Below are 27811 nucleotides of genomic sequence, written 5' to 3'. Positions count from 1 at the left end.
TCCACACAGGAAGGTCTCAGGCAGATTGGATAGTGGATTCAAACCCCAAACCTTTTTGCTGTGAAACAACAGTGCGAACCACTTCTCCACTCTGCCGTCCAGGTCTGATAGCATGATTCCCACCAATGTGGTACAAAAAAGAATCTGATTTTTATATTTTAGTAATTAAAGCAAGTTATTCATCTTCTTAAAATTCAGCTCAGATTAATTTTACATTAAAAAATCTTTTATGACTGCAGTGTTGGAAGAACGCAGTGCTCGCCTTTTTTTCTTCCTTGGAGAACAAATGTGTAACTGAAGATCTATTTTTTAGAGTAAACATCCTCGTGATGGATTATGCTGGAGTGAGGTTCTCTTCGGTGATAGTTAAAGGTTATGCTTGGCAATGACACTGCAGGATGTTCCACATCTGCAGAGATCTCTGCTTTAACGTGGCTGTGCAGATGCCCGCTCTCATTTCACTGCAGAGCAGATCTGAAACCCAGGTAATGGGATGCTAATTGGGCTAATAAATGGAAAAGCTGTCCCAGTGTGTCGGATTAATCTTGCTCCCCAAAGGACTTCAGTCATGCCCGCTGTCTAGTCAATTAAATGTTTAGTTAACACAAAAGAGTAATGGGAAAAAACACAAAGGTTACCGGATCGAAGTGGCTTCAGATGGTCCCTCATCCATTTTGAGCCTGCATGGAAACTCCTATTAAACTTAGTTTAATCCATTTTTATTGATTGCATGTACTTCTGCTATCACGTTTGATTTGTTTCAGACTAACAGGCAGAACAAATGCAGAGTATAGAGGCAGTCACAATAAATGATCCGCTTCAGCATTATCATTTGACATAATGATAGCAGTTACTGTCCTTGTATACTGGCAGAAAGAAGCTCAGATGAAGAAAGTTTAAGTTTTTACCAGCTATAACACATTTAAGGAGCGATCCCCCCCCCCTTTTTATTTCAATGTTTGCATTTTTTGGTAAAATACATAGAAAGAAAGAAAGAAAGAAAGAAAGAAAGAAAGAAAGAAAGAAAGACTACAAAATTGCAGGGATTGAATCAAATTCTTCTTCTTATCATTTTCTATCTAGTAATCTTAGAAAATAAACCAATGTTGTGGACAAAATTAAGAAGAAAGAAGTGAATTACATAACTGAAGCGTTAGCTTAAATATGTCAAATCAAAGTAATTTGAGAAAAGGAGCAGAGATCCTCTTTACCAACCATAATAATCTAAAATATGTGGCGTTTCAAATCCTCCAAATTAGCTCGATCAGTCAACCCAGATCACAATCTCCGCCCCTCTTTACGCATGCGCAAAGTAGTGTGGGGAGCTGTCCAGTCACTCGGTGCTGGAGCGTTCTCGGAGAAGCAGCTTCCCCTCTCCGGTCCACCGACACAGACGGGAGCGATGGAGGAAGAGTTGAAATGCCCCGTTTGCGGGTCTCTCTTCAAGGACCCCATCCTGCTTCCGTGTTCCCACAACGTCTGCCTGGGATGCGCTCGGAACATCACCGTCCAGACCCCGGAGGGGGAGACCCCGGTGCAGAGCCGAGCCTCGGGCAGCTCTGACTACGACTACCTGGACATGGACAAGATGAGTCTGTACAGCGAGACGGACAGCGGATACGGCTCCTACACGCCGTGCCAGCTCAAGTCTCCAAACGGGGTGCGGGTGTTTCCGCCTGCGATCCCCCACCGACAGTGCACACTCACCTGTCCGCTGTGCCACCGGAGCGTCTCTCTGGACGAGCGGGGGCTCCGGGGTTTCCCTCGGAACCGGCTGCTGGAGGCCATCGTGGCGCGGTACCAACAGACCCGCGGCGCCTCCTCCTCATCTTCCAACGCGGTGAAGTGCCAGCTGTGCGACCGCAACCCGGTGGACGCGGCGGTGATGTGCGAGCAGTGCGACGTCTACTACTGCAACGCCTGCCAGCAGCGATGCCACCCGTCCCGCGGTCCCCTCGCCAAGCACCGACTGGTGCCGCCGCCAAACAAGGCGGCAGGAGCGGGGGCTAGCGGAGGCGGCGGTGGTCAGCAGCCGCCCGCCACCGCGCGGAAACCGGCGACGTGCGTGGATCACGAAGCGGAAAACTTCAGTATGTACTGCAGCAGCTGCAAGGCTCCCGTGTGCATGAAGTGTCTGGAGGAGGGAAAACACGCCAAGCACGACGTCAAACCGCTGGCCGTGATGTGGAAGCAACACAAAGTGAGTGGACACGCACTCACAACATCCACAGAGTCAAGGCCGTAAGGTTCTGTTAGTGCGCTCATACTAATAATTAGACTATTGAATCCCAAAGAGCTGATTCATTACTCTCTCTCTCTCTCTCTCTCTCTCTCTCTCTCTCTCTCTCACACACACACACACACACACACACACACACACACACACACACACACACACACACACACACACACACACACACACAGAGGCTACCAGAGGCCATTACCCGAAGTGCCCTGAGCTGATGATCAGCATCTCAAACATTTTCATCTATCTATCTATCTATCTATCTATCTATCTATCTATCTATCTATCTATCTATCTATCTATCTATCTATCTATCTATCTATCTATCTATCTATCTATCTATCTATCTATCTATCTATCTATCTATCTATCTATAAATGACTGCTTCATACTTCATCATGTTTTCCACAGAAACAGAAAACACTCATGTGTGATCCTGTGCTGAGTGTGTGTGTGTGAGTGTGTGGGAATAACTAAACGAAATAGCAGTGATTCATCAGAACATAATTACTGTAGGCGTCAAAGCCCAGTGTGCTTCTGTGTGCACTGTGTATGTGTGTGAATGCAACATGCGTCATCACATGAAGGGTCGCACAGCGTTACTGCCCCACATCTGCACTGCAATGTATATATATATATATGATGTGGATGGTGAGTGTAGGCAGAGGAGGTCATCGCTATTCCTCAGGCGCTGGGATGAAGAAGCTCAAGTCATGAGTTTAAATGTTTCCCTGTCTGTGGCTGGTTATAATCTGACAAGAGAGTGAATTATAAAGTAAATAATTAGCATATCTACACTTTTTAAAAACATATCTGTTGATGTGGAATAAATTTAAGGCAATTACTTCAGTCTGAAGGAAAATGTTTACATTTTAAAAAATCTCGACTTGTATATTTGAAAATTGTTCTTGAAAACATGACTGCTGACGATAGCTGATGATGTACTATATATCATGCTGGGTATCTCTAATGATATGGACTGGACAGAGTGTTATGATTGCAAGGATGCCACGTCATTTGGTGGAAATTCAATTTATCAACCTACAGAGGACTGAATTCAAAAACACCTCAGAAATCAAAGTGTAAAAATTAAGGTTAGTCCATTTTTTCAAAACTTGGTACTCAGATGCAGTAGTTTGTTGTCACAATGTGCTTATATATGCCCGACCCTTGTCAGGGCATGCTCCTAATGAGACAATGGATGGTGTCCTGGGGGATCTCATACCAGATCTGGGAGGCATCCCAGAGGTGTTCTGTTGGATTTAGGTCAGGGGAGTGTGGGGGTGAGTCAGTGGTATCAGTGCCTTAATTCTCCAGCATCTGCCTCCATATTTTCACATGAGGCATTGTCATGCACAGGTAAGAACCCAGGACCCACTACACCCACAGTCTAGGGTCTGACAATGGGTCCAACAATTTTATTCCTAATATCTCTATAAGCCACAGAAAATCACTGACCCACCACCAAACTGGTCACGCTGAACAATGAACAAGCGTATTGTTTCCATGGCTTCTCCAGACCTTTGCTCATGATTAACCTGCCTCATGTGACACTGACTCTAACCAAATGAAAAACTAGTGAAGAAAAAATCAGAAATGATGAGGAGGTGGGTTGGCGGGCTGTCTCCTTGTTGCCCCACACCTAGTGATAATTTCATAACACCAAAAATGATTAGCAACCCTCTCTGCTACTCGATCAGATCAATATTCCAGATGTTTAACTGACTTGATGCTATACTCAGATTAAAACCAATTTCTTTCATTTTTTGAGAAGTGTATAAAAGAGGAATGGAAAATTCAGCTCTGAACGGTGAGGTCAATGTGGAAATATCGTTAACCTGTATTCTTTTTGATGGCCAGCAAGGGGAAACTCCGGTGGATGTTCTTGAAAGTCTAATTGTGTAAAAAATAGTCCCTTTTTTATGTCATCCGTGAACTAGTTTTTAATTTTCCTGATAATTTTACGGTCTCAGTCGGTAGTTTTAAGCCTTATTTAATACCACACGGTGATCATTTTGTAAATTCTAATCAATTTTTTGAGAAAAAGAGTAAAGCAGGATGTGATGTAGTGTGCAACAGGCTTGCAGCATGTTGTATTCTCAATTTCTCAGATAGATCCATATAAACAAGTCTCTGAAAACTCAAAAAAGAAATATTAAATAAGTATAAGAATGAAGAAAATGCAATTAACCCAAGACAGCAGTCAAACTCATGTTTATTTTCTTCTGCAAATTAGCAAATCTAAATATAGTTTTAGTTGAACATGTGAAAATATTTTTTTGAGATGTTATGTTCTAAGTAGAAGGCATTGTATACATTTTTGTTGTTCAAATTTAGATGATGAGGATGTAAACCCGAGGGGGTAGGGCTAAATAAGTATATACTTCTGCCTACTCCTTTTCAAACAACTGTATGGAATGATTTTATGAAATGTTGGTGAATGTATATGTTTGAAATAAAAAAGAACTGAACTGAAAACCAAAATAACAAACTTCAAGCTTCAAAATGTGTGGCATGGTGTCTACATGTGTCTTTAATATAGTATTTTTTGTTTTGACTAAATGAAAAATTTAAATGGCTTGCTCTACCTCTGCCTAAACATTTATTTTTGAAATCTCTAAACCCATTTTGTGTTTTTCCTTTAAACATGTACTGTAAATGCAATAAGTCTACTTTATAGTTGTTTTTGTCCATTTGATAAGCAAATATGTTGAATAAGCAAAGAAATGGATGGATAGATGGAATTAAATGATTAGGATGTTGGTGATTTTTCTTTGGCTTTGGCTAAAACGTTTTTTGAATTTTGTTTTTTTCGGGGAGGAGAACAATTCCTCTATAGTGTAAAAACCCTGCTTTGCTGTACAGCAATCCATCAGGGATTGTTGGATTTGTAAGGCAGGATACAGAAAGCAGACTGAGATTACAATGTTTGTTATCTTAACCTTAGTTTCTGCAAATATTTGTAACTGTATCAGAAAAATTGAGCAATTTCTTATGTACAAACTGCAAATAAACAGTGCATGGCTTTGCACCAAATCCTCATCCAGCAACCTTCTCAAACCTCTGCTCAGCATTGCTACAAACACCCAGTGGTGCCATCGCCAGATCTCAAGTGATGGTGGTGAGTTTTCCCTCTTTAGCCTGTGGACTTAAGGCAACATGGAGTATTATCGATCAATGGTTTCTCGTTAACTTAGTGGAGGTCTTATCATATTTCTTTATGAACGTGGTAAAACTGATTCTAATCCAAACAACTGATGCAGTTAGACAGTAAACCAAATTTGGTTTTGCATGTAAATCTAAAGTTTTGAAACTTAAGAAAAAAAATAGACAATTTTGGACTTTTGCATCACATTTTCCTCCTAGACATTAGGGTCCGAATGTGATTCAAACAGATCATGTTTGCAGTAATTCAGAACTTCTTGTTAGTGAAAAATGCAGTGGAGGACATTGAACTTGGCTTGTAATAATTTGGATAGTCGTCTTCATCTTATGTGAGTAAAACTTTCATTCATTCTACAATCAGAAGGGACAAGGTTTGGCTAAAAACCTACAACACTGTTCCTTATCCAAATTCATCCCTGCCTGCCAAAAAAAGAAGGAACAAACCCGCCTGCTGGTTTCATTAATGGATGATTAAACTGATTTATGATTATTTCATTTCCTAATGACATTTTTCATTAATTTCAAAATCCAGGGTTGAGGTCGACTCAGGTTCATTCCTCTCGGGCTACGCGGTGACGTGACTTTGTAAACTCTAAACGATAGTGCTGTCTGTTATAGTTCATGTATCGTCATTATTTTTTTAAATTGTTTTTGAAGAAATGTTGGATTTGTTAATACGTGAGTCAAAATGTTTAGTCTTATAGTTATCACCATTATGATAATTATCATTATGGTAAAAAAAAGGCCTCAGGGTCTGGAAGTAAAGGAGTTTTAAGAAAATGTTTTAGCTACTTTTAAAGGCCCATAACGCGTTGAATGTTTATCCAGCCCGTGTCTCCTTTTAGATTTCAGCTTGCTTTCTGTTAGTAATAGAACATTTCATCCTCGCACTCCGATTTCATTTGTGTAAACTAAAAGCCATTTTTGCCTCTCTCCTGCTAAGTGGGTCATTGGGACTAATCTCTCAGTCTGCCTCTTGTGTTTTTTGTGTGATTTGAAGCCTCCAGACATTCCATTCATCATTTATCCGCCACACATCTCTTCGCCTCTTCTTGGCTTTCACTCATCTCTCACCTTCTCCTGTATCCCTCACTTTACCTCTTCATCTCTGTATCTTATTTACACTCTCCCCTCCCCCTCATTTACCTTCCCCTACCTCGTCTCGTCCTTCCTCCATCTTTCTCTCTATCGTCCTATCCCATAAATAAACCGTGAAAATCCCATCAGACTACGGGAGTGAGAGGGGGTGTCGATAAGTGACGAGCGGCGTATGAATAAGAGATGGCCACCACTTAGTTAATACGGTGTCCTTCACGTTGAAGGAGATCGATGACTGGCTGTCGTCCTCTCTCTCGGTCCACACGTGAGCAGGGAACAAGCAGCGTCTTGTGCGTCTTTGTTGCAGACCTGAAATGGCTGTTGAGTGTTGAAGTGTCGCTCAGTGAGGTCAGTACCGTAGAGTGGGCTTTTGTTCTGGCATAATTTTTCCTCCTCATCTGTTTTGTTTCAGTGGGCATATCTTGATCTGGTTGCCATCCTGCTTCCTACCATCCTTCATCTCTTTCTCTTTCCGGTCTTCTTCTTATTCACATGGTTTCTCTTTCTGTGCACCATAAGGACAGTGGGCGTTATGAAAAAAAAGAGAGCTTTCCTGAGGAAATTAGCCGTCTGTTGTAGACAAATTGATCGATTAACTGAAGTGTCGTGCTTTGCATGCAAGTCTGTCTGCAGTGGCTTACATGATATTGAACAAAAAACAACTGAGGCGATCATGCAACCAATTTTGTACTTGCCAAATTTAAAAGCTGAATATTAAACGTATTATAAATGTATTATATAATAATGTGGGCAGCACAGTGGCATGGTGGTACGGTGGTTAGCACTATTGCCTCACAGCAAGAAGGTCCTGAGTTCAATTCCACCATCAGGGTCTTTCTGTGTGGAGATTGCATGTTCTCCCCGTGTTTGTGTGGGTTCTCCCCGGGTACTCAGTCCAAAGACTTGCACTTAGTGGGCATAGGTTAATTGAAAAATCTAAATTGCCCATAGGTGTGAATGGTTGTCTGTCCCTATGTGTTAGCGGTGTACCCCGCCTCTCGCCCTATGACAGCTGGGATAGGCTCCAGCACCCCCCGTGATCCTGAAAAGGACAAGCGGAAGCGAATGGATGGACTGATATATAATAATGCACTGATCTTTTAGAAACTAGTCATAAACCACTAATAATAGCAAGTTTTGAGTTGTTCTGTGATTTACCTTCTGGAGCAGTGCTAACCCTCCAACATGGAAGGAACGTTTCCTGGAATGATAAGTCTCGATTTCTGCTGCAGCATTTGACTAGTATGGTCAGAATTTGGTGTGAACAGCATGAAAGCAATCCATCCTGAATCCATCCTACCTTGCATCAGTGGTTCAGGCTGGTGCAGGTGGTGCAGTGGTGTGAGGGATATTTTCTTGGCACAATTTGTGCCCCTAAGTACCAACTGAACATCGTTTAAACTGCAGAGCTGAGCTGAGTATCTCTGCTAACCATGGTCCAGCACTTTATGACCACTGCGTGTCCATTTTCTGTTAGCTGCTTCCAGCAGGATAATGCAACATGTCGCAAAGGTCAGATCATCTCAAAGTGAAGATGACAGTGAGTTCACTGAACTCAAATAGCCTCCACAGTCACCGGATCTCCAGGGATATGGTGGAACGGAATATACAACATACATATATACATTTTTCTAAACTGCAAAAAGAAAAAGTCATTCATTTTCTAACTAGTAAACCTAAACTGGTCAGATGATAGGATTGCTTTTTGGATCAATAATCCTGCTCCACTGGGGTTTAAAGACCCCCCTTGCTAGTCCAGTGCAACCGAAGCTAAATACAGATGGACTGCCTGTCAGTTTATATGTGTCATTTGTAGTTGCACAGATGTGTCTTAGGCAAAAATACAATGAACAGAATAGCTGAAATGATTAAGGTTGGATGGATGAGTTGTAAATTGTGAGTAACTCTATGTCACATGACCAAATTCCTTAGGGGGGTGAACGTTTGGATTTGTGCTTTTTGCTTTAGTATTCATAGCGCAGCTACATTTTTTATGTGTTTGCAGCATATATGCATTTAAAGCTTTCATAAATCCTGCAGTTTATCGTGTAGAGAGGAAGCCAAGAAAAACTATTGGATCATGATTGTGTTTGTTGTAAATCAAACAGTAAGTACATCAAGCAGCAGCCTCAGGGGGTGACTATCCCACTGCTACATACTCACACACATATTGACACGCATTCAGAAAGCATAAATATGCATAAGTGAAGCGGATGAACTTTAGCTGAGGGAATGCAGGGAAGACACACTGATCCAGTTTCCTCTCATCATTCAAGCAGAAAACACACTCATGCATGCTCATATGTGTGTGTGTGTATGTGTGGGTTTTTACGCGTAACTGTGACCTAGCTGAGTCCAGTAAAGAGCAGCTCGGGTGCTGGGGTTAATTATATAAAAAATAACAGAAATGCAGGCTTAGTGGTTCTTTTGTTGTGTGTAAGTTTTAGCCTTGCAGTGTTGTCTGGAGATCATTTTACATTTTAAAAGGGAACAGGGAGCTAAATATTTTTCACTATGATAAAAAAATCTATGTTTTTGTGTCTATTCCACATAATATTCTTTGTAAGGAATAAAAACTGCAATTACACTGACTCCGTGTCTGAATTTAAAGTATGTTGAGTATTTACTTCACATTTAAGAGCTACACTGCTATGTGTATAAGTAATTACAGCAATAATTCTACAAGGTATGATGTTTAGTTTTTGGCATGTGAGAGTTTAGTGATATGGCAGGTTTTATAGATATTGATGCCATAAAATGATGCGATTTTATATTGTAGCCTTCTTTAACTGATTTCTCTAATGGCTTCGTTTACAAATACTCCAAAGGTGAATCAGAGAAAAAGCATGTTTGCAGCCTGTATGATTGGTGAATGCTTTTAAACTCACTCACTCGGGTTTTTGTTAAGGCTTAGGGGCATGAGTGCTTTGACTGACAGGTGTGCCGAGTCAAGCAGCGGTAAAAAACCCCCCCAAAAAACAGATGTCTGCTAAAATTCACCTCAGTTAATTAAAGTCAATGAACTGGATTTCTTGACCACGTTTGTTGTGTTGTCCCCTTTTTGAGTATTTTCAGATACTCCAGACAATCCACGATGATCAGTAAAATCCTAGTATTTTCTTGATGTGTAACTTGGTACTAATTAGCTGTTATGTCTTACGTCTGTATAGTTTATGGATGTGGCTAAGCTGCAAGCTCATAGCTTAAGGCTTTATCCTCTCATACAAATCACTCCTGGGTGCAAAAGGGCTTTTCAAACACTAAAAGCAATGTAAATTTGCATTAAAGTGAAAGCCAAAAGGTGGCTCAAATATCTCTACAACAACTGTAACATTTCCTCAACTTCAAAGTGATATTTATGTAGCTTTAGCGTAACTTTAAATATCTTCAGGAGGAAAGAAGAGCAAGAGTTTGCGGGGATTCCTACACGATGCATTCATTAAAAGATGCCTCTCAGCATTTATACTGGATTTATAAGAGATATTACTAATTAGATCTATGTAATTTGCAATCTTGCCAACCTCAGCATTTTGCTAGGTGATTGCTCCAAAGCACAAATCTACAGTATTGTCTTTCCTCAGTTATGGTTGGATATATCCATGTATGAAGCAGGACACAAGTAGTCTATACAAGCAGGACATGGTTGTATAGACTTAACATTTGGATAAACTGCCCATGTTAGTGCATGCTCTGCATGTGCAGAAAGGTTAGATATAATAATTTAGTAGAGACAGGGTTGCAAAGAGTTGGATTTACACTGTAAATCATATAGTTTGCTTTTCAGTGTTTGATTGTTGCTTCGCAGCATTCCCAGCTTATCAGCTGCAGTCTGGACAGTCTGCCATCTTTTACTGTCTTTTAGAAATTACAAAACGACTGTATGGATTAGTGTGTCTGTCAGGTACTTAAACAAAATGGTATTTTGCTTGTCTGCCTCATCTGTAGCTGCATTTTTCCTCTAGTGTGGGCTTGCTTCTTTCTCTATGCTGGCAAGGAAGTTCTTATCACAATAACTTCATTGTTCTTGAGATGTTAAGATGTCTTCTTCAATGCACAGGGAGTCTCTTGGAAAATATCGGTGTAATTGATGTGGGCTCTTTATGTACAACTGAGATTTCATCGCTCCCTTGGCATTGTGAGCAGTTAAAAAAATCTGCCTCCCCTTACAGTTCACTGGATTTTTATTTTAAATGGCATGCTACTGGGACTTGTTTAAAACCTTTTAGATCTCAAGTGTGAAGCTTTAGAAGGTGAAACAGTATTCTGTTATTGTTTAGTCAGTTATACTGTTTGCAATTATGCTGCTTTACATTTTTAAGATTATGTTTTTGCACTGCATTAATTTCATTAAAATGTATGTTTCTGTCATCATCTGCTGAATATGTCAGAAAAAAAAAGCGTTCGGTCTTAAGTTGTTGTTATTGTTTACAGCCCAATTTTATCAAACCGCTGCCTTCACACACATGGATTTAAACCTTTAGCTTTTTAAATCGTATTAAAAATAGAAAAGCTGTTCTGAACACATTATTCACCAAAACGTTTTTCAGTGATTGCAACTTCCATTTTTAAGGTTAAAAAAAGAATAAGTGCTGGCTGATTCATGAACAAATGACTGTTTTTAAGTAGCAGTTGATGAGAACAGAATCTGTTCTCTCAAGCATCTGACATTCATGTTCATAAATAAAAAAAAACCTTTTACCCAATAATTGTTGCAGGGAGCAAAAGAGGAAGTAAGGTGACTGCTCTAGAGCAGCAAAGCCCTCAACAGAGGGATGTCGGGGTGGATGGATGGATCAACGGACCAGTCAAGATTGTTTTATTTAGTTTTAAAAGCATGACTAGACTAGACTAGAATAGACCTTTATTCTCATTGTACATGTACAACAAAATTGTGGGTGTTCCACACCAACTGTACCGGAATAAACTATGAATAGTAGACAGCAATAAATAGCAAACAGGAGAAATATATGCAATCAAGAGAAAGGCACACATTAGAGAACAAGCTGGAAGTTGTGCAAAGAAAAGACTCGGTCTGAATAGAGTCTGTGTATGAGTGGCCGGAGTTATGAGGGTTACTCAGACCATGGCTTAGATTGGTGAGGTGGGTGGGCAGGGGTAGGGTGTGGGGGGACAGTGTTTGACAGTCCGAGTGGCCCAGGGGAAGAAGCTGTTAGTGAGTCTGGAGGTGTGGGACCTGATTGACCTGCGACGCCGAGCAGAGGCGGGTCAAACGGTGGTGGACGGGTGCGAGGGGTCACCTGAGATGTCCCTGGTTTTCCTGAGACAGTGGACAGGAACTGTTCTCAGTTGTGGCCCCTGTGTACCAAACACCCAGGCTGTAGGAGAGTAAACTCTCCACTGAGGAGAAGTTGAATGCCAGCAGCAGCTTCTGATCCAGGATCCTGGACCTCTTTACCAGGATGTTGGTGTTGTGGGTCCCGGTGAGACTGGTGGAGATGTGGGTGCCCAGAAACCTGAAGGTGGAGACAGATTCTACCCTGTCTCCATTTGTGATGAGAAGAGAGTGGACCAGTCTGTGCCTCCTCAAATCTTTCTTTTGTTATAAGGATGTTCAGCTTCAGGTTCAGGTAACGTACAGTAAGCAGCTAAAAAGGGTTGGTGGGGAAACAGCTGCACAGTAACCTTAATCAAATGTTTATTCTTTTAGATGATTTTTGATATTGTTGTTTGAGTAATAAAGTCTACAAATCTAAACTCTAGATCTGATCAAGTCCTTCCACTTGGCAGCCATGTTAGTTATACATACATTCAGCCAGTAGAAGTCCCTATCTAAGTGAAATGGAAGAGAGTCATAACACTTGCATAAAGTTGCATTACCCTGACTGCATTAATGAAGGGTACTAACATGATGAACATCTCTGCTTTATCCCATCTCTGCAGCTTTTATTAACCCCTTATCACTCAAGTACAGGCCACCTGGACTTATTTAGTGAATTGGATACAAAATTAAACATTAGAACTCTTATCTTTCAGGAATCATTTGAATTTTCTCTCTAGCCTGAAATGATTGAGGAGATCATTGTTTGCTAGACTTACTGTCTTATTTCCCCACAAAGTGAAGAAAGTATGGACAGTGCCAGTGTGATGGGGGAAGTTTGAAAGGTTTCCAAAAGCCAGAATTTAAGACACATCAAAAGAAATAAAAAATGTCAGCAGAAACATTAAAAAAAATGAAAGTGGAACATTTTTCACTTCTACTGCTAATTCCTGACCAAGGGGGTGAGATCTGAACCACTGCCAAATGTTTGGTGGTTTGTTTGGCTTCCAGCTGCTAAGCTTATTTTCAGAATGCTTTTTAGACCTTTTTTGCTTTTGTAGTTTTACTCTTTGGCTTTTCTGAGGCTGGTGGTGCATATGCCAACTGTAAGTAAGCACAAATAGGCACTGGAGATCTTAAAGCTGCTTAAAATTGTACTTTAGCATTACACAGTGTGTAGTGACAAAATCAGAGGAGCAGTGGGTGCGTGGCCAACTGCAAATGATGATGTAGATTTATTCTGCTGTAGTAACACCACTGATATCACCATGATTGACAATGCAAACAGTTGGTCTGTGCAACCACAAACACTTTCTCCTCTGGAACATCTGCAATATGTTGTATTACATTGCAGGTCTGCTGCATCATCCATACATCAGCATAATATCTGAGAATATAACTGACTCGTGTTTGTGTCGGTGGGAGTTTGTGATGACCCTCGCATCTGGAAACCTCATCAGTGCCTGGTTTAATATTGAGAAGCTTCAGACTGAATAACTTCAGAATTGTGACACAGTTCAGAAATGAGTCACTAGGAAAGAATAAAAGCATATTGTGTTGTTGCATTTATATGTGTTATTACAGATTATCTACGGGCATCAATCATTAACATTCAAGAGCAGATTTTAAAAGCATCTCCAGTTTATACCCTGATTTTCCTCCTCTCATCAGAATTCTCAGTTACTCTCATGTTACATCATTTAATAACTGGCAGTAAACACTTTATCTCGCTTGTTTTCCGTCTGCCAGGATGCTGACAAAACATTTTGACAAGCACGTCGCTGTCAGAGATGCCGGCTGCCTGTTTATTGTAACATATGTCGTATTTTGTGGGGCTTTTCACTCTCTGCATTTATAGTTGTACTGCACTTACTGAATGTTTGCAAGATCTTAAAAGCAAGCATATTATACACCACTCATAAAAACTGTAGGGATTAGTATGAGAGCGCACACTAGATCTCTTATAATGATACAGTTGGAGGACATTTGAGCTATAACAGAGTTTCAATTTCAGTTACCTTTCTGATACACTATTCATTTATAAGTGAGAGACCATAGAGGGGAGACTCTTTTTGCCATGACTGATGCCAACAGAGAAAGGACGTTATCACATTTTGTTAAACTAATATCTAATAAATTTCCTTTTTAGTGCTGATGACTTCTTAGAAAAAATGCTTCAAACCTAAACTAAAATAAAACGATACAAGAAGCCCTAAATTTTCTAAATGAGGTAGAGAGTCAGTAGATAATTTCATTAAACATCTAAGCTAAAATAAAGTTTAAAAAATGTGTATGGATTTTAAGGATGATGCTAGGTGTTAAACCTATTAGTCCTGGGTGTAAGAAAAAGCTGCTAACCTCACACGCTGCCACTTTACAAAATGACAGAGCTTTTCTTAATGTGACACTGAGTGTCTAATGTTTAACACACCTTATAAATCTGAATCAGTGTCTCAGGCTCAGTTACAAGAGTTTAGTTTAGGCAGCAGAAAGAATTGCTTTCTTCTGTTGGAGATGTTGATGAGATAATTCAATGAGAGTGAGCACAGATCTGTGCCGACTGGCCGTGTCTGACTAACCTCATTCGCGATGGCAGCTCGCCGACCATGACAGGTCAGATCTGCTTGTCTCTTACCTCAGGCTCAACAGCACTAACACACACATACACACACACTTGTAGTACAGTACATATCAGGACATTGCAGTGATTTATAGTAACGCCTAAAATGATAAGTTTAGCCTTACCCAGAGAACCATTTGAAGAGGAATCTCAATAAAACCTACCACTCATTTGTCAGAATTTTTTCTCATCTTTGCACTGTGTTTCTGTCCATATCTGTTCAGTGTAATTTTACATTTAAACATGTCAAGTCTGCCTGAGTTAACCTTGATGGATTCTTAACTTATAGAGCTCATTAAAATGAGCATGTAGATAAATCTGGTGGAAAACATTTTTCTTTTTGATGGAACTCAAAGCGTTGACATGTATTTATTTAGTTAATCTAAGATTATCAAAAAAAGCTAAAATGACTGCAGTTATAATATTCCCAGACAATATCTGGGAATATTATAAGATATTACTTGAGTGCAAAGCTTTAGGAGGATATAAGATGTTTAATCTAATCTGTAACTCTAAAACCTAGTCTGAAATAAACAGTTAACATCATGGGGACTGCGTGTTTATCCCTTTCGTGCGAGCTCAGTCTCAATAATATGACTATGTGAGAAGATTTCTGTCCCAACAATGTCACGAGGACAAAGTCCGCACACGAACCATGGCACAGTAACTTAGGGCTGTGCTGCAGGACTTGTACAATAAATGTAGGTTAATGCACACTTTACAACACATCCTCTCCTTTGGCCTTAACACAGCAGGCACTGTGTGTGTGTGTGTGTGTGTGTGTGTGTGTGTGTGTGTGTGTGTGTGTGTGTGTGTGTGTGTGTGTGTGTGTGTGTGTGTGTGTGTGTGTGTGTGTGTGTGCAAGCATGTGTGAGAGAAAAATCTATTTTTGGTATCAGAGCGAGTGCTGATGCCAGACTTCTGAGGAAAGTGGGGACATCCTATAGTAGAACAAGGAGCATTGTTACTATGGTTACAAGTGTATGTTCATTCATTAAGACATGCTATAAATTAGACAGAGATTTTATGCCCATAGAAGAGTCTTATCTGTGTACACCAGCATGCATACATCCATTTGCATGATTCTTCTGTAGCAGAGTGTTCACACACAAAACTGTACAGTACATCCCATGATGATCCTTAATAGAGTTATTATCCCCAACAAACCTAATTTCCACCCATTTTACAAAAATTACGCCCTCAGCAATCTACCTACCGTTTGCATTTATTAATATGGAATATGCCCTGATCAATAATTGATAACAGGGGCCGTTCTTTGCACTGCACCATTTTTTATTGGCTCTGTACTCTTTCCTCAGAAGCTAAGCCCATGAGGAAAACTCAGGGTGATAAAACAAAGCCAGCAGTACTGGCTGTAGCCACTGATCCCTGATGTGGTTCATCAGAGACCTCTGGGGAGGACTCCATTTCTCTTGGGAGTGTGGTGCTGTGGTTGGGTGGCAAACAGAGAGGTTTCATGATGGACTGAAAGCAGAAGTGGATAAAGAAAAGTGTGAAGTGGAAGATAACCTTGAGCCTTTCACTGACATATACATCATGTATTCTATGTTTAGAAAGAACAGGCAGACTCTGTGAAAAGGTTGTGAATATGTAATAGGAGCTGACTGACTGAGATGAATCAGGCTGTTCTAGACCACATTTACTGAACCTTGAATATTTATGTTTCGAACATAGATGATTAAAAGCCCTCATCTAGCAGTTTAAACAGTAGTTTCTGCTCTGCACAGAGCACATCTGCTGCGCTACGCTTGCTCAGCAGCTATTGCACATCTGCGACACATCTGTATAACAGCCCTCACTCAACCACTTTGGTCTAAATTACCGTAAATGCATTAGGTGCATAATTAACTTCTGTTGAACCACAGTGAACAGTGACTGGTGCATGAACATGTAAACATCGAGTGCAGTTATATGTTGTTTACTGTCTGTGCTGGCAGCAAACAACAGCTTTAGGCTTCCCTCGGTACAATAACATATTTAAATGACACTCAGCTGAAACTCATCTGACCATTTTGCAGTGTCAGAACTTGAGCATGAACACATCTAATATGTTCAGTTTTCCGTAAATGTTGAAAGCATTGTTAGTTTCAATAATACATTTTGTTTAATTTTTCAGCAGCACAAATACAATTCTTACATACCATAAGTAACTAAACAAACATAAAGCTGCTTACATCTTTAGTAATTGTCTTTCCTCACATTTAGATGTTTTTTTTGTCCAGGCTAAAGCTTACCGTGCCTCTGACATTTAGTGTTTGGCTCATGCTTGAAGTGTTGATGTATAGCAGCAGCTGTGTAGCTGTTTACTGTAGAGTATTAGCCTTTAAATGGCTGTGTAGTAGAGCAGGAGAGGATTGGGAGGCTGGGTGATAGTGGGTGAGAGTAAGAAGGGGAGAAAAGAGATTGGTTTTGACCTCCACCAGATGTGAGCTACTAATACTGCAACACAGCTGGGTGACGAGACTAAGGGAAGGGTAGATTTATTGTTCAGCTGTAGCAGAGGTCTTTACACCACCAAACTGTGTGTGAAGGATTAATGGAAATTGCTTGGCAACGCAGTTATTCAAATTAAAATGTGGATTTGCAAATAAGAATTTTTTAGGCTGCCGTTTAATACTGTATTGGTTTATGTGGTAGCAACAGTAAATGAATGTAGTTGTAACTGCCGCTCATGTCTACATATATCTACATACATATTCAATATCTTTGTTGCCACCAATTGCACGTGTGTTGTACAGTTTCCTAAATGTTTTGCAAGCTTTAAATGGTAGATTGCATGTACCACTTGTGGACACTCTCGCTTTTATTGTTTTTACTGGTAGCATGCTGAAGCATGACGGACCCCAGTTGGAACCTGCACCTTACAAGACGCCTGCTGGTCAACGTCGCATGTACCCGATGATTGGAAAAAAGGCTTCCTCATCAAACTTCCAAAGAAAGGCGATTTGGATGACTGTAACAACTGGCAGGGCATCACGCTGCTGTCGGTACCTGGGAAAGTGCTTTGCCTCGTTCTTTTGAATCGGCTACAACGTGCAGTGGATGAACGATTGCGAGAAGAGCAGGTTGGCTTTCAGAGTGGCCGGTCGTGTGTCGAGCAAATCTTCACCCTCCGCATGATCGTTGAACAAACATTGGAATACCAAAGGAAGATTTCTATTAATTTCATTGACTTCAAGAAGGCTTTTGACAGTGTCCACCGGCCGACTCTATGGGCTATCCTACGCCACTATGGAGTCCCTCAGCAGTTTGCAGATGCCTTTCGTGGTCTCCAACTCCCGCTGCTGCGTCCGGATGGATGACGGCTGCATGGATTTCTTTGAGATCAATACTGGCGACTGACAGGGATGCTTGCTATCCCCTTTCCTCTTCCTGTTGGTAACTGACTTCATTATGTGACAATCAGTTGACCAAGCTGGCATTGGTGTCCGCTGGCACGAAGCACGTAATCTCACCGACTTGATCTTCGCGGATGACATTGCCCTGCTGGGCTCGACTCAGGAAGACCTCAAAGAGTTGAGCCCTGCAGAGGGAGGCGACGAAAGTCGGATTAAGAATCAGCGACCAAGGTACTCCGAGTTGGCTACGCATGTGTCCGCATTCCTGTCATGATCAACCAACAACATGCTGAAGAGGTGGAGAATTTCATATATCTTGGCAGCATCATCTCAATGACTTGATCTGTGACTGAGATGTCGACGTCAGAGTAGGGAAGGCGGCCGGTGTCGTCCGATGTCTCCAAACAATTTGGAACTCGATCTCCCTGAATATTAGGGTCAAGATCAAACTATTGAACTCTATCGTCATTCCAACTGCACTATACGCTAGTGAAGCCTGCCGTTCAACAAATGCAATTACTCAACACCTGAACATGCTTCAACAACGCGGCCTGTAGCGAATCCTTAGAATTTCCTCCCGGGACCGAATAATGAACAAAGAGGTCTTACGAAGAGCAGGCACCCGCCCTTTAGCCAATGTTGTTGCAGAAAGTAGCTTCCACTTTGCGGGCCATATTTTACGTCTACGCCCTTATCGCCCGGCCAAGATCGCCATTACATGGCTCCCATGCACTGGCAAGCGAAAGCAAGGCCAACCAAAGATTACATGGCGTTGAACGTTTATGAAGGATCTGAGAACCGTCGACATTGCCTGGGACGAAGCTCAAGCAGTTGCCACTGACTGACATTGCTGGAGATCTGCCCGATGTGCCGCTTGGTGTAGGAGGAACTAAGTGCTAAGTAAGTACTGGTAGCATTTGGATGAGGGGGTGGAGTTAGAGGAGCTCTGTTGCAAACAGACAGCTTTCGTGAACAGCTGTTAATGTGTCTCAATGTGCAGGAATGCATATGCTTTAAGATAGTTGTATTTAAAAATACAAAATAACGCAGACAGAGTCAAAAGGTACAGTTAGAGACTCAAATAAGTGCAGGTGATGCTGAACAGCAGCTGCACTCACCAACTGTCACTCAAAGTGGCCATGCTACTATGCTAATATATAAAAAGTGTTTCCAGTGTTTTTAAAGGTGGAAATTAGCATCAGAGCAAAACTGCTTTGTGTAGAAGGCTGTAAAGATGTTTATTTCTGCTAACATGGTAGTCTACAGGGATTCACTTGCTTTTTGGCCCCAAATGGCCACTAGAGGTTTTTTGTCACGTCCTATTTAAACTCATTTTTTAGCAAACATTAACAGTTCCTTCCAACAGTATGTTAGAGGAATGCGAAACAGATTAGTGCTCAAAAGAGGATTGTGAAATAAAAGAAACCAACATTTCTTACTAACTGATAGGCGTAGAAAAGTGTTCTATACGTCATGTGTCGAGGTATTTCCTTTTGGACTGTTTGTTCACACACACAAAAAGGGCACAACTGGAGCCTGAAGGGAAACAAAATAAAGAGAACTGAGTGTGACAGGAAAATAGCTCCACAGTGAGAAGGGAAAACAAAAAAAGGCAGTTGAGAAGAAAATGGGTAGATCAAGTGTGGTGGTGTGGAAAATCCAGAAGAGAAGAAATGCACTACTGATGGACTTCAAAATAAACGGGTCACAGGAACAGAGAAAGCAACTTCAGCTGATGACAGAAAATACAAAACAAGAGTCAGTGGCGTCAAAATAAAAGCGACAAAATCCACGGCTGGTAGAAGTCTTTGGCAGTAAGATGCAGTCTTCTCACGAGCGGCAGTGGCAGAAACATCAAAACTCACTCTGCTGTTAAAGTGCTTCTCCTTCCACTCGTCACAGCTTGTAGTTGATTGAAAGACCAATTAATGTGGAACAGCAGTTTTTAGCTTGGTGCAGCCATGCAATGAAAGAAAGGTTGGCTTACCTTGTTAAAGGTAATCTTGTTGATGAGAAACCTACATCCCTCTAAAGTCTTCTGCTACCCCTGTGCTTGCTTTAATCCAACTGAAAGTCCGGTGCTCTAAACTGAATTTTACTCTCATAAAAGTGCAATAATGTGGGTGATTTGTGTGTCAGACAAATATAAAACTACAGAAAAATATTTTTACTCATCCATGTGGTGTAAATGAGTGACACCCAGCACAGAGCAGTGTGTGTGAGCTGTGACGTTCAGAGTGGAGGCGGCTGCTTCTTCTGTAATATATCAGGAACTGGCTCTTGGTTGCAGACAATCTCACCCCGCAGTCTGCCTCCTCCGCTTCACATGGTATCTGTGCAACTTTTTCCTTTCTTTATGCAAGGGATCTCCAAAGACCAGGGCAGTGCATTGACCAGTCCCGATGTTTAATTCAAGATGCAGTGATGCTGTGTTTCTACATGAAAAGAGAAAGCCGGAGACCTCTTTCACTAAATTTTGAGCATAAGATAGCAAAGCTTTTAGTGAAGAGGATGCGATTTGATTTGTCAGCATGAATTCAGCTGCAGCATGCATAAATGTGTGGTGTTGATCCACTCAAGGATATACTTTTTATGGGCATGAAAACTGTCTAAAGTTTAAAAATGTGGCCCAATGTTAGAACCTCTACTGAAGGATTTATGATCATGTGGAAGTGAAAACAGAAATTGAGGAGGATATAAAGGCTTATAAATGCAAATGAGAAGAAATAAAATGGGAGGTGGGGAAATAAAAGGGGAGGTTCAGGCCCTCCTCTCTCTCTGCTCAATGTCCCATGGGTGTCATTTTGCCAAGGTCATCCCCGTAATCAAGCATTCCCCCGGCTGACAGCCAAATGCCTAAGAGCTGCCTATTGTTCTCCTGTGTATTCTCTCAACACTGCAGTCTCTATAGCATTAACAAAATTTAAAAGCATTAAAGAAACAAGCACCACAAACATAATGTCTAATTCAATTCTGGGATTTTTATTTTATTTTGCATTGGTAGAGATTCAACCAAAGAATGAGGATAAAAACAATCAACACCAGTCTTGTAAACCAGCTTGTGATTATCTCTGTATGTATCTTTACATTCAAGCCACTGGGGCAAACTGACCTGACTTAACTTCACCAGAGTTTGGATAAATGAAAAACTCTCAAACTTCTTCTGCATTTATCGGCTGTCTCTGCACGTCTGCTCGTGAAACTTTCACCTGAGGTCTTTGCAGCTGTGACCAAAGTGTAGATGAGTTTCACTTAGAAAAATCGATCTGGTCACATCTGATAGAAGAAATCTTTGCAGACAGAATAAATCATGCAGTTTCACTTAAAGTTTTAACCGTTAATCACCTTGGTCAAAAGTTACTGTATTTTATAGTATTATCTGTCAAGTTTTTATACCCCTGGATCTGTGTGATTTCAAAGACAGAGAATTTGCTTATATTTCCAAATATGTTGGTGAGCCATTCAAAAGAGATTTCTCTTTAAGGCTGAGCTGCACCGAGGGACTGCACCCACGTCCAGCTTGGATCTGTGAGTCATGCAAAGCTACTATACGCCAGGTATAGCTGGATACGAGGAGAACAAGCCTGTGATACTTGATTTATATAAACATATGTTTGCATGTGAATACTTTGCAAAAGCAAAGTACAAGATTGTCCAGTCACATTTGAGCAGACAGGAAAAGAGGACGTGCTGAAATGCAGTCTCAGAACTAATGGGTATTGCTTTCAAAATTATACATATATATATATAAATATATCTACATTTGTAAACAAAGCCTGGCAGCTGAAACGGGAAGTCTTGACCCAGATATCTTGTTTACACAGAAAAACTTGGCTCATGTGTCCCCACATTGGTTGTAGTGGAGCATATCTACACTCACAGATCCAGGTTGGATTTTTTCCCCTGTAACATTCAAATATGTTTCCAGTTTTCCACACGTTCTGCAGTTACCGGCTGCTTCTTAAGCAGTTCTTCTCCATTTAACATGCCTCTTCCCCTGCATCCTGAGCTGAAACCTCTCTGTAAACCAACACAGCTGCACCCCCATGAATGTCACTGGTTTCTCTGAATGTCACGGACCAAATGAATGGTCCTGCATTGCTCCTATAATAAGATAATGAGATAATAGCACTTGTCTCTGAGAGCAGAGCTGAGGGGTGCTGACAGCGAGAAAAAGAAAAATGACATTTCCATTTGGAGGACTCATAAAGGATGAAAAAGGTCAAGAGGAGGAGAACAAAAGAAACAACAGAGGGAAGAAATTGGATTTCTGGATGTAGAGTCCTTCTCTGAAGGTGTGTTGATCCTTGCTGAGATAAAATCTAATCCTCATCTCTCATTTTTCATTTCCAAAATGAGTTTCTATATTTCTTTTTTGTTCCAAATCTCTTCCCTGAGTCACTAAGTCCTTTTCCTGCAGGGCAAACTTGTCACATTCCAACTCTGAGACTCCAGTTTTACTGGAGTCTACTGTTGGTTGATGCATCATGACTGTAGCCAAATTTAGACCAGTGCACTGTGATGACAGAATATTCAGCCTCGATGGGAAGAGGCGCCTCATAAATATCAGGAAATTGGTTTGTTGGTCTAAGAAAAACACTTGTGTCCAGCTGAATTCCTGATAATTTAATAAAACAATAGCTTAGTTAAGTTTAGCAGTTACAAAATTTCTATGTGATATGTTAAACAATAGAAAAAGAAAATTTGTCATTATAAGAGCAAAGAGCAACAACAGAGAGTTGAGAATATAGACAAACAAAATATAGCAGACAGATTCACTACAATATGTGCTTGTTTACTGTAAAGGAAAAAAACTACTAAACAAAGTATATATGACCTGAAATCTAATGAAGGAATAAAGAAGTAAAGGTGGCTTCACTGTTTCACATATTTCCAATGTCCGCATAACACATCGAATATCTGACTGATGCTTTGAGAAGTCAATATGACTGGAAGAGCTCAGTGTAAATGAGCTTCACTTACAATTTACACCCAGGGTTTGTCTGTCGAGGTCTTTTGATAGAGGCCTCAAGCAAGTACTTCTTTTTTCATGAATGAATGCAACAATATGAATTCATTTCTACAGGAACAGTTTTCCATTATCATCACATGTAAAGGCCTTCTCTCCTAAAATGTCATTTATTCATTATTCATTAGATCTCTCTGACCTTTGACCACCAATGTATTAATTGTGTTCTTTATTTAGATCTGCTGAAATCTGAACATTTTTCCTATTTGAATTTCTTGAGTTTACATATCTGCATATCACAACTAGTCTGGAATACAGATCCTAGTTGAGTAATCACATTAGAAACCCAAAAGCAGCACAGAAACATCTTGCATCCAGTAACTAAAATGGTCATATGTTGACAGATTACGTATTTTCCGAGTCTGTCCTTTGTGCATGCAGTTTTTTCTGATTCATAGTTGGATTTTTTTTGTGACAGCACTCTGCAGAGACCGTAGTGGCGATCGAGGGAAAAGGAAGGATGTCAGGGCTGATGCTGATGGGTTGAGAAAACTGGATTTTAGAATGTTCTTCATTTTATGTTTGAGACAGTTTCCGTTTCAAACATAAAAAACTTTGTTTATAGGGGAGGAAAGAAATAATACGCTGATGGATTGATGGATGGCTGGGAGGAGGTGTAAATTTTTATCTTAAAAACAACCTAGTCAACCTGTTTTGTGTGTGTTATATGTGTAGTTGTATATAATCAAGAGTCTCTGTTTCTATTTGATTCATTCCGTCCCGCAGTCTGCTTGTTTTTGATTGATTACTATTGATATATTCAAGTCATTTTAAAGACAAAGGAAAATGCTCCTTTTGGTCTGAGCATCCTCAGCATTTTGGGCAGTTTTAAAAGACAAACCTGTGTTTGCAGCTAGAACAATGATTTCTTTATTTATTTTAACTTGTGGCAGTTGTCTGTTTCTGTTTCTGTCTCAGTTCTTTGTTGTTTTTCATGCTGCATTTTTGGCCACATCTTTTCTGGAATACTAACAGAGAAATCTGTGCCCGGCCTGGTACCGTTCCTTCTTTGTGTCTTTCTTCCTTACTGACAAAGCAGGGCGGGATACATTCCAGCTCCACATAATTGTTTTAACCCACTAATTTTGGGGGTAAGAAAATGAAATGATGAATAAAAAGATATCCACATGTACGGAAAATGGCCGTATCAGCAGAATGTTGACCTGATCAGAAGTGCTGAAGTCAAAGTGAATGAAGAACCAGATGGGACGAATAAGAGGAGGGGATGTGCCAGGACAGCACTCATATGGCACATCCGTCATCCCCTTGTTAGCATCTTGGCATGCAAACACACACACACACACACACACATCTACAAACACGCACACACAAGCATTTAGGCCAGACAGCTTGCTGGGCCAGATGGCCTCTTGGTGAGGAGCAACGAGGAGCTTCACAAGAGCATTGGGATGATTTGTGAACCATAACCTCCACACGTCCCTCCTCCTGACTCCAAGCAGCACGCACACAGCAGAGGGGTGGACGGTGAAAAAGAATTGTATAATTTTACATTACCCATACTCCTACATGATCATTGATTGTGAGATCATGTGGAACTACTGCATAAATTAACCTAAACATGTTTTTATTGATGTGAGAAAATCTGAGTGTAGGCATCCAACACTGTAGTCTTACACGTGAACAGTCAGTAAATAAAAACATCCAAAAAGAGAAATCAGTGGTTGGGTTCAAGGAAGGAAGGAAGCCAAAGAGTTTACACAAGTCATATAAATTGAAAGCTGCTGGTTCACCGTATAAACTTAACCGTAGCACTTAAATAATATAGTAATGATGATTGTAAAGACTTTTCTGTCATATCTGCAGCTGTACTTGAGCTAATCGATTTATTTAAACGCAGGCGAATTTTCAGTTAAGCAGTTTCTTTGCATGTAATCAGCATACATCATGAGTTAGCAAATACAGCTGTCATTTATGACTGAAAGTAACAAAAATGACAGACTACCCCCTTCATATTGCCTTCCAGCTCTCTCACACGTGTGTGTGTGTGTGTGTGTGTGTGTGTGTGTGTGTGTGTGTGTGTGTGTGTGTGTGTGTCCATTCATGAGTCTACCATCCAGAAAAGGAGTAAGCAGGTGGGTCACGTGGCTGCAGCCACAGCAGAGAAGATTCATCACAGCTTGGTGTGTGTGTGTGTGTTTAACAGTGTGTATTTCCTTTGTCCTGCTTTTTCTTAATTACAAACAACTGATACACATACAAATACTGAACTGGTTCCTGAGTGGTTCCTGGTATATTCCTCAGATTGTATAAATATTTTCTGTTTTTTTATTTTATTATTTTCCTGTTTTTTTTTTTTCAGCTAATATCCTGATGTGGCAGTTAAACAGCTGGACTGGGTTAAGCAGTCATAGTATCATTAAATAAAAGATGCACTCTTGGAATCCCAAAAAATGAAATTGAGAGCATTTTATAAGTTTCTAAAAATGTGAGAATCATCAGAGAAAATATCTGAAAGTGTATTTTTATTTGTTCCAGTTGAGTTTTTATTTTTAAAACCCTAAGCTAGCCGTAAGCTAAATAATCATGAATCTGAGTGTTCAGTTGATCCATCGACTGATAGATGAATCTGAATTTGAAATTTTTGGTTAAAATCGTAAGGAGAGAGGTACAGCAGTGAATGTCTATATCCATAAGTAAAAAGGTCACATTTCTTTTGAGGCATCTTAATCGTTCTATATCTTCCTTCTCTGTTTGTCTCTGCAGTGTCAGATTTCCCAGGCGCTGAATGGCGTCTCTGACAAAGCTAAAGATGCCAAGGAGTTCCTGGTTCAACTCAAAAACATGCTCCAGCAGATACAGGTAACAACACACCTTTACATTTAATTTTACATAAGATATACTGTTAGTAATCCAGTCTGTAAATTTAGGTACAAGTATAGATCAAAGGTTTGTCACGATGGCTTAATAGCATGATAGTCACATCAGTGATGGGCAGTTTTCTTCACAAAAAGATACAAAAACCTATCAGCTTTCTTCTAGTATCAACTTCCTAGTACAATGCTGAATGTTTTTTTCATTCAGTAACCGACCATAAGTACTCACAGTGACCAACTGATTGCCCAGAGGTTGAGAGAAGAAACTTCTTCGAGCTTTGAACAGTAACTCAAATTACTTGTTACAACCAAACTATGCAAAAAGGGATCTCTGAATGCACAACATATGAATCTATACTACCCTGTATCAATGGTTTGTGTTGCTGCTGGTGATCTAATGGTGTGGGAAATATTTTTGCAGCATACTTTGGACCCCTAATTACCCCTTTAAACACCATAGCTTACCCTGAATATTGTTATTGAGCATGCAAGTACCCTTCTGATGGCTGCTTCCAGCAGAATAACGTGGCATGCCACAAAGCTCACATCATCTCAACCCGTCTTTTGATAAACTGATGCACACCGACTGATCGGTTGCCATGCATTGCCAATCCATCTACATTTGTCAGTTATTGCAAATCTTTACCAGTGCTTTGTAATCAAAAGTTTCCACACTCAAACTCTGGGCAACTAGATGACCAAGTGATTACCCAGAGGATGAGCGAATGAGAGCAATGGCCACTGCAACTACTTGCACTCATTTGCTGAATGTGAAAAGAATCAATGCAATCACTGGGAAACCACCGATTTTTCTTAGTTGCAAAGAGTTTGCCAGCTTTCTTTTACTCTAGTATGACTGGGCCATAACATTAGCAACTGTATCCCACAATGCAATGCAACGGCAAAACAAAAAGGAAGGATCTGTTCACATCTAAATATCAGTGGTAGGCAAATTTTTATTTTTGGGGGGTTACAAAAACAAGACCATTTGAGAAATAGGAATAAATCAATGTTTTGTTTTGTTTTTTCAAGTTTTGTATGGAAGTAAGAACAGAAAAATCTCAGAACTGTCAGCTATTACCCTTCCTCTGAGGAATGAAACTTTTTCCAGCAGAAAAATAAGATATTCTGTTTCTCCAAGAACGTTATGTTTGGCAGGTGATGTTTTGTGGCCAATGAAGGACTGATCTGTGTCATGAGCAAATGCATAAATAGGGTAAAGTAGTGCTGCAACAGCTGCATGTGTGTGATTAGGCATACACAATGTCTGACTTTGGCACTGGAAACATCTGGGTATTAGCTCATTTTGTTGTGTTTGCATAAAATGAATCTCTGAGAGATTTAACGACTCCATAAAGATAGCCTGGATGAATTTAAGAATAGAATAGCTTGTTAGTGCAGAATTTGGGGATTTCATCATAAGTGGCAAATAATGTCATTAAAAAACAAATAAAAAAAAAACTCAGGATAATAAATCTCTGCAAGCAAACTGAACAAAGACTTTGACTAGAAATGGGAGACACAAAATTGGACCTTAAGGAAGTAGGAATTATTTACTAGTAAGTTAGTAAGACTTATCTTTATTAGCAAGTCAGCACTACAGACTATGTTGGATGGGTGGATGTCTGTGGAGAGCAAAAGAAACCGAAATGCATGCTAGTGCAGTTTCATGCAGAGGGTATCCTCCCCTGAGAGTGTCAGAGAGTGGCTGTCAGGAACGAAGGAGCTTTTGTAGCTGAGCGCAGCAGGTTCGGGTGCATCTCGTGCAGCTCATCGCCCTCTGATCAGGACTCGCGTGACAAAGCACAGCAGAGATCTCTGGATGGTGAAGGGGTCGTCACAGCAAATGACTAGATTAAAAAGCATGTGCTGGACTTGTTAAGCCACCATTAATGATGAAATAGACACTCACTGACCACTTTGTTAGACATACCTGATGAACTGCTCATTAATGCAAATATATAGCTAGCTAATCACATGACAAGAACTCATCTTAAACTGATGAGGTTGAAACTGAGCATCAGAATGAGGAAGAGTGGGGATGTAAGTGACTCTGAAGTGGCTTCAGGGTGCTTGTGCTTACGTAATGATGTAGAGGATATTTTCATGGATACTTTGAGCCCCTTAGTGCCTTAGTTTAAAGCTACCTTCTAAATGCACCTCATTTTGAATTATTTTTAGTT

General features: G+C 40.4%; 1 protein-coding gene across 2 annotated transcripts in view; it reads left to right on the top strand.

Moving 5' to 3' along the window:
* The first annotated feature begins 1359 nt into the window (after positions 1–1359).
* trim67 (tripartite motif containing 67) overlaps positions 1360–27811 on the top strand; it is a 57357-nt gene continuing 30905 nt past the window's right edge. For both annotated transcript variants that reach the window (XM_080883091.1, XM_080883090.1), the window contains exons 1-2: positions 1360–2200; positions 25519–25614. In XM_080883091.1, coding sequence (XP_080739217.1) covers positions 1403–2200; positions 25519–25614 — 894 coding nt within the window. In that variant the 5' untranslated portion in view covers positions 1360–1402. The remainder of the gene's footprint in view (positions 2201–25518; positions 25615–27811) is intronic.

The sequence above is a fragment of the Rhamphochromis sp. 'chilingali' genome, assembly GCF_963969265.1.
Source record: "Rhamphochromis sp. 'chilingali' genome assembly, chromosome: 5".
In the NCBI taxonomy this organism is placed as follows: domain Eukaryota; kingdom Metazoa; phylum Chordata; class Actinopteri; order Cichliformes; family Cichlidae; genus Rhamphochromis; species Rhamphochromis sp. 'chilingali'.
This window is presented reverse-complemented; position numbering and strand designations above follow the sequence as displayed.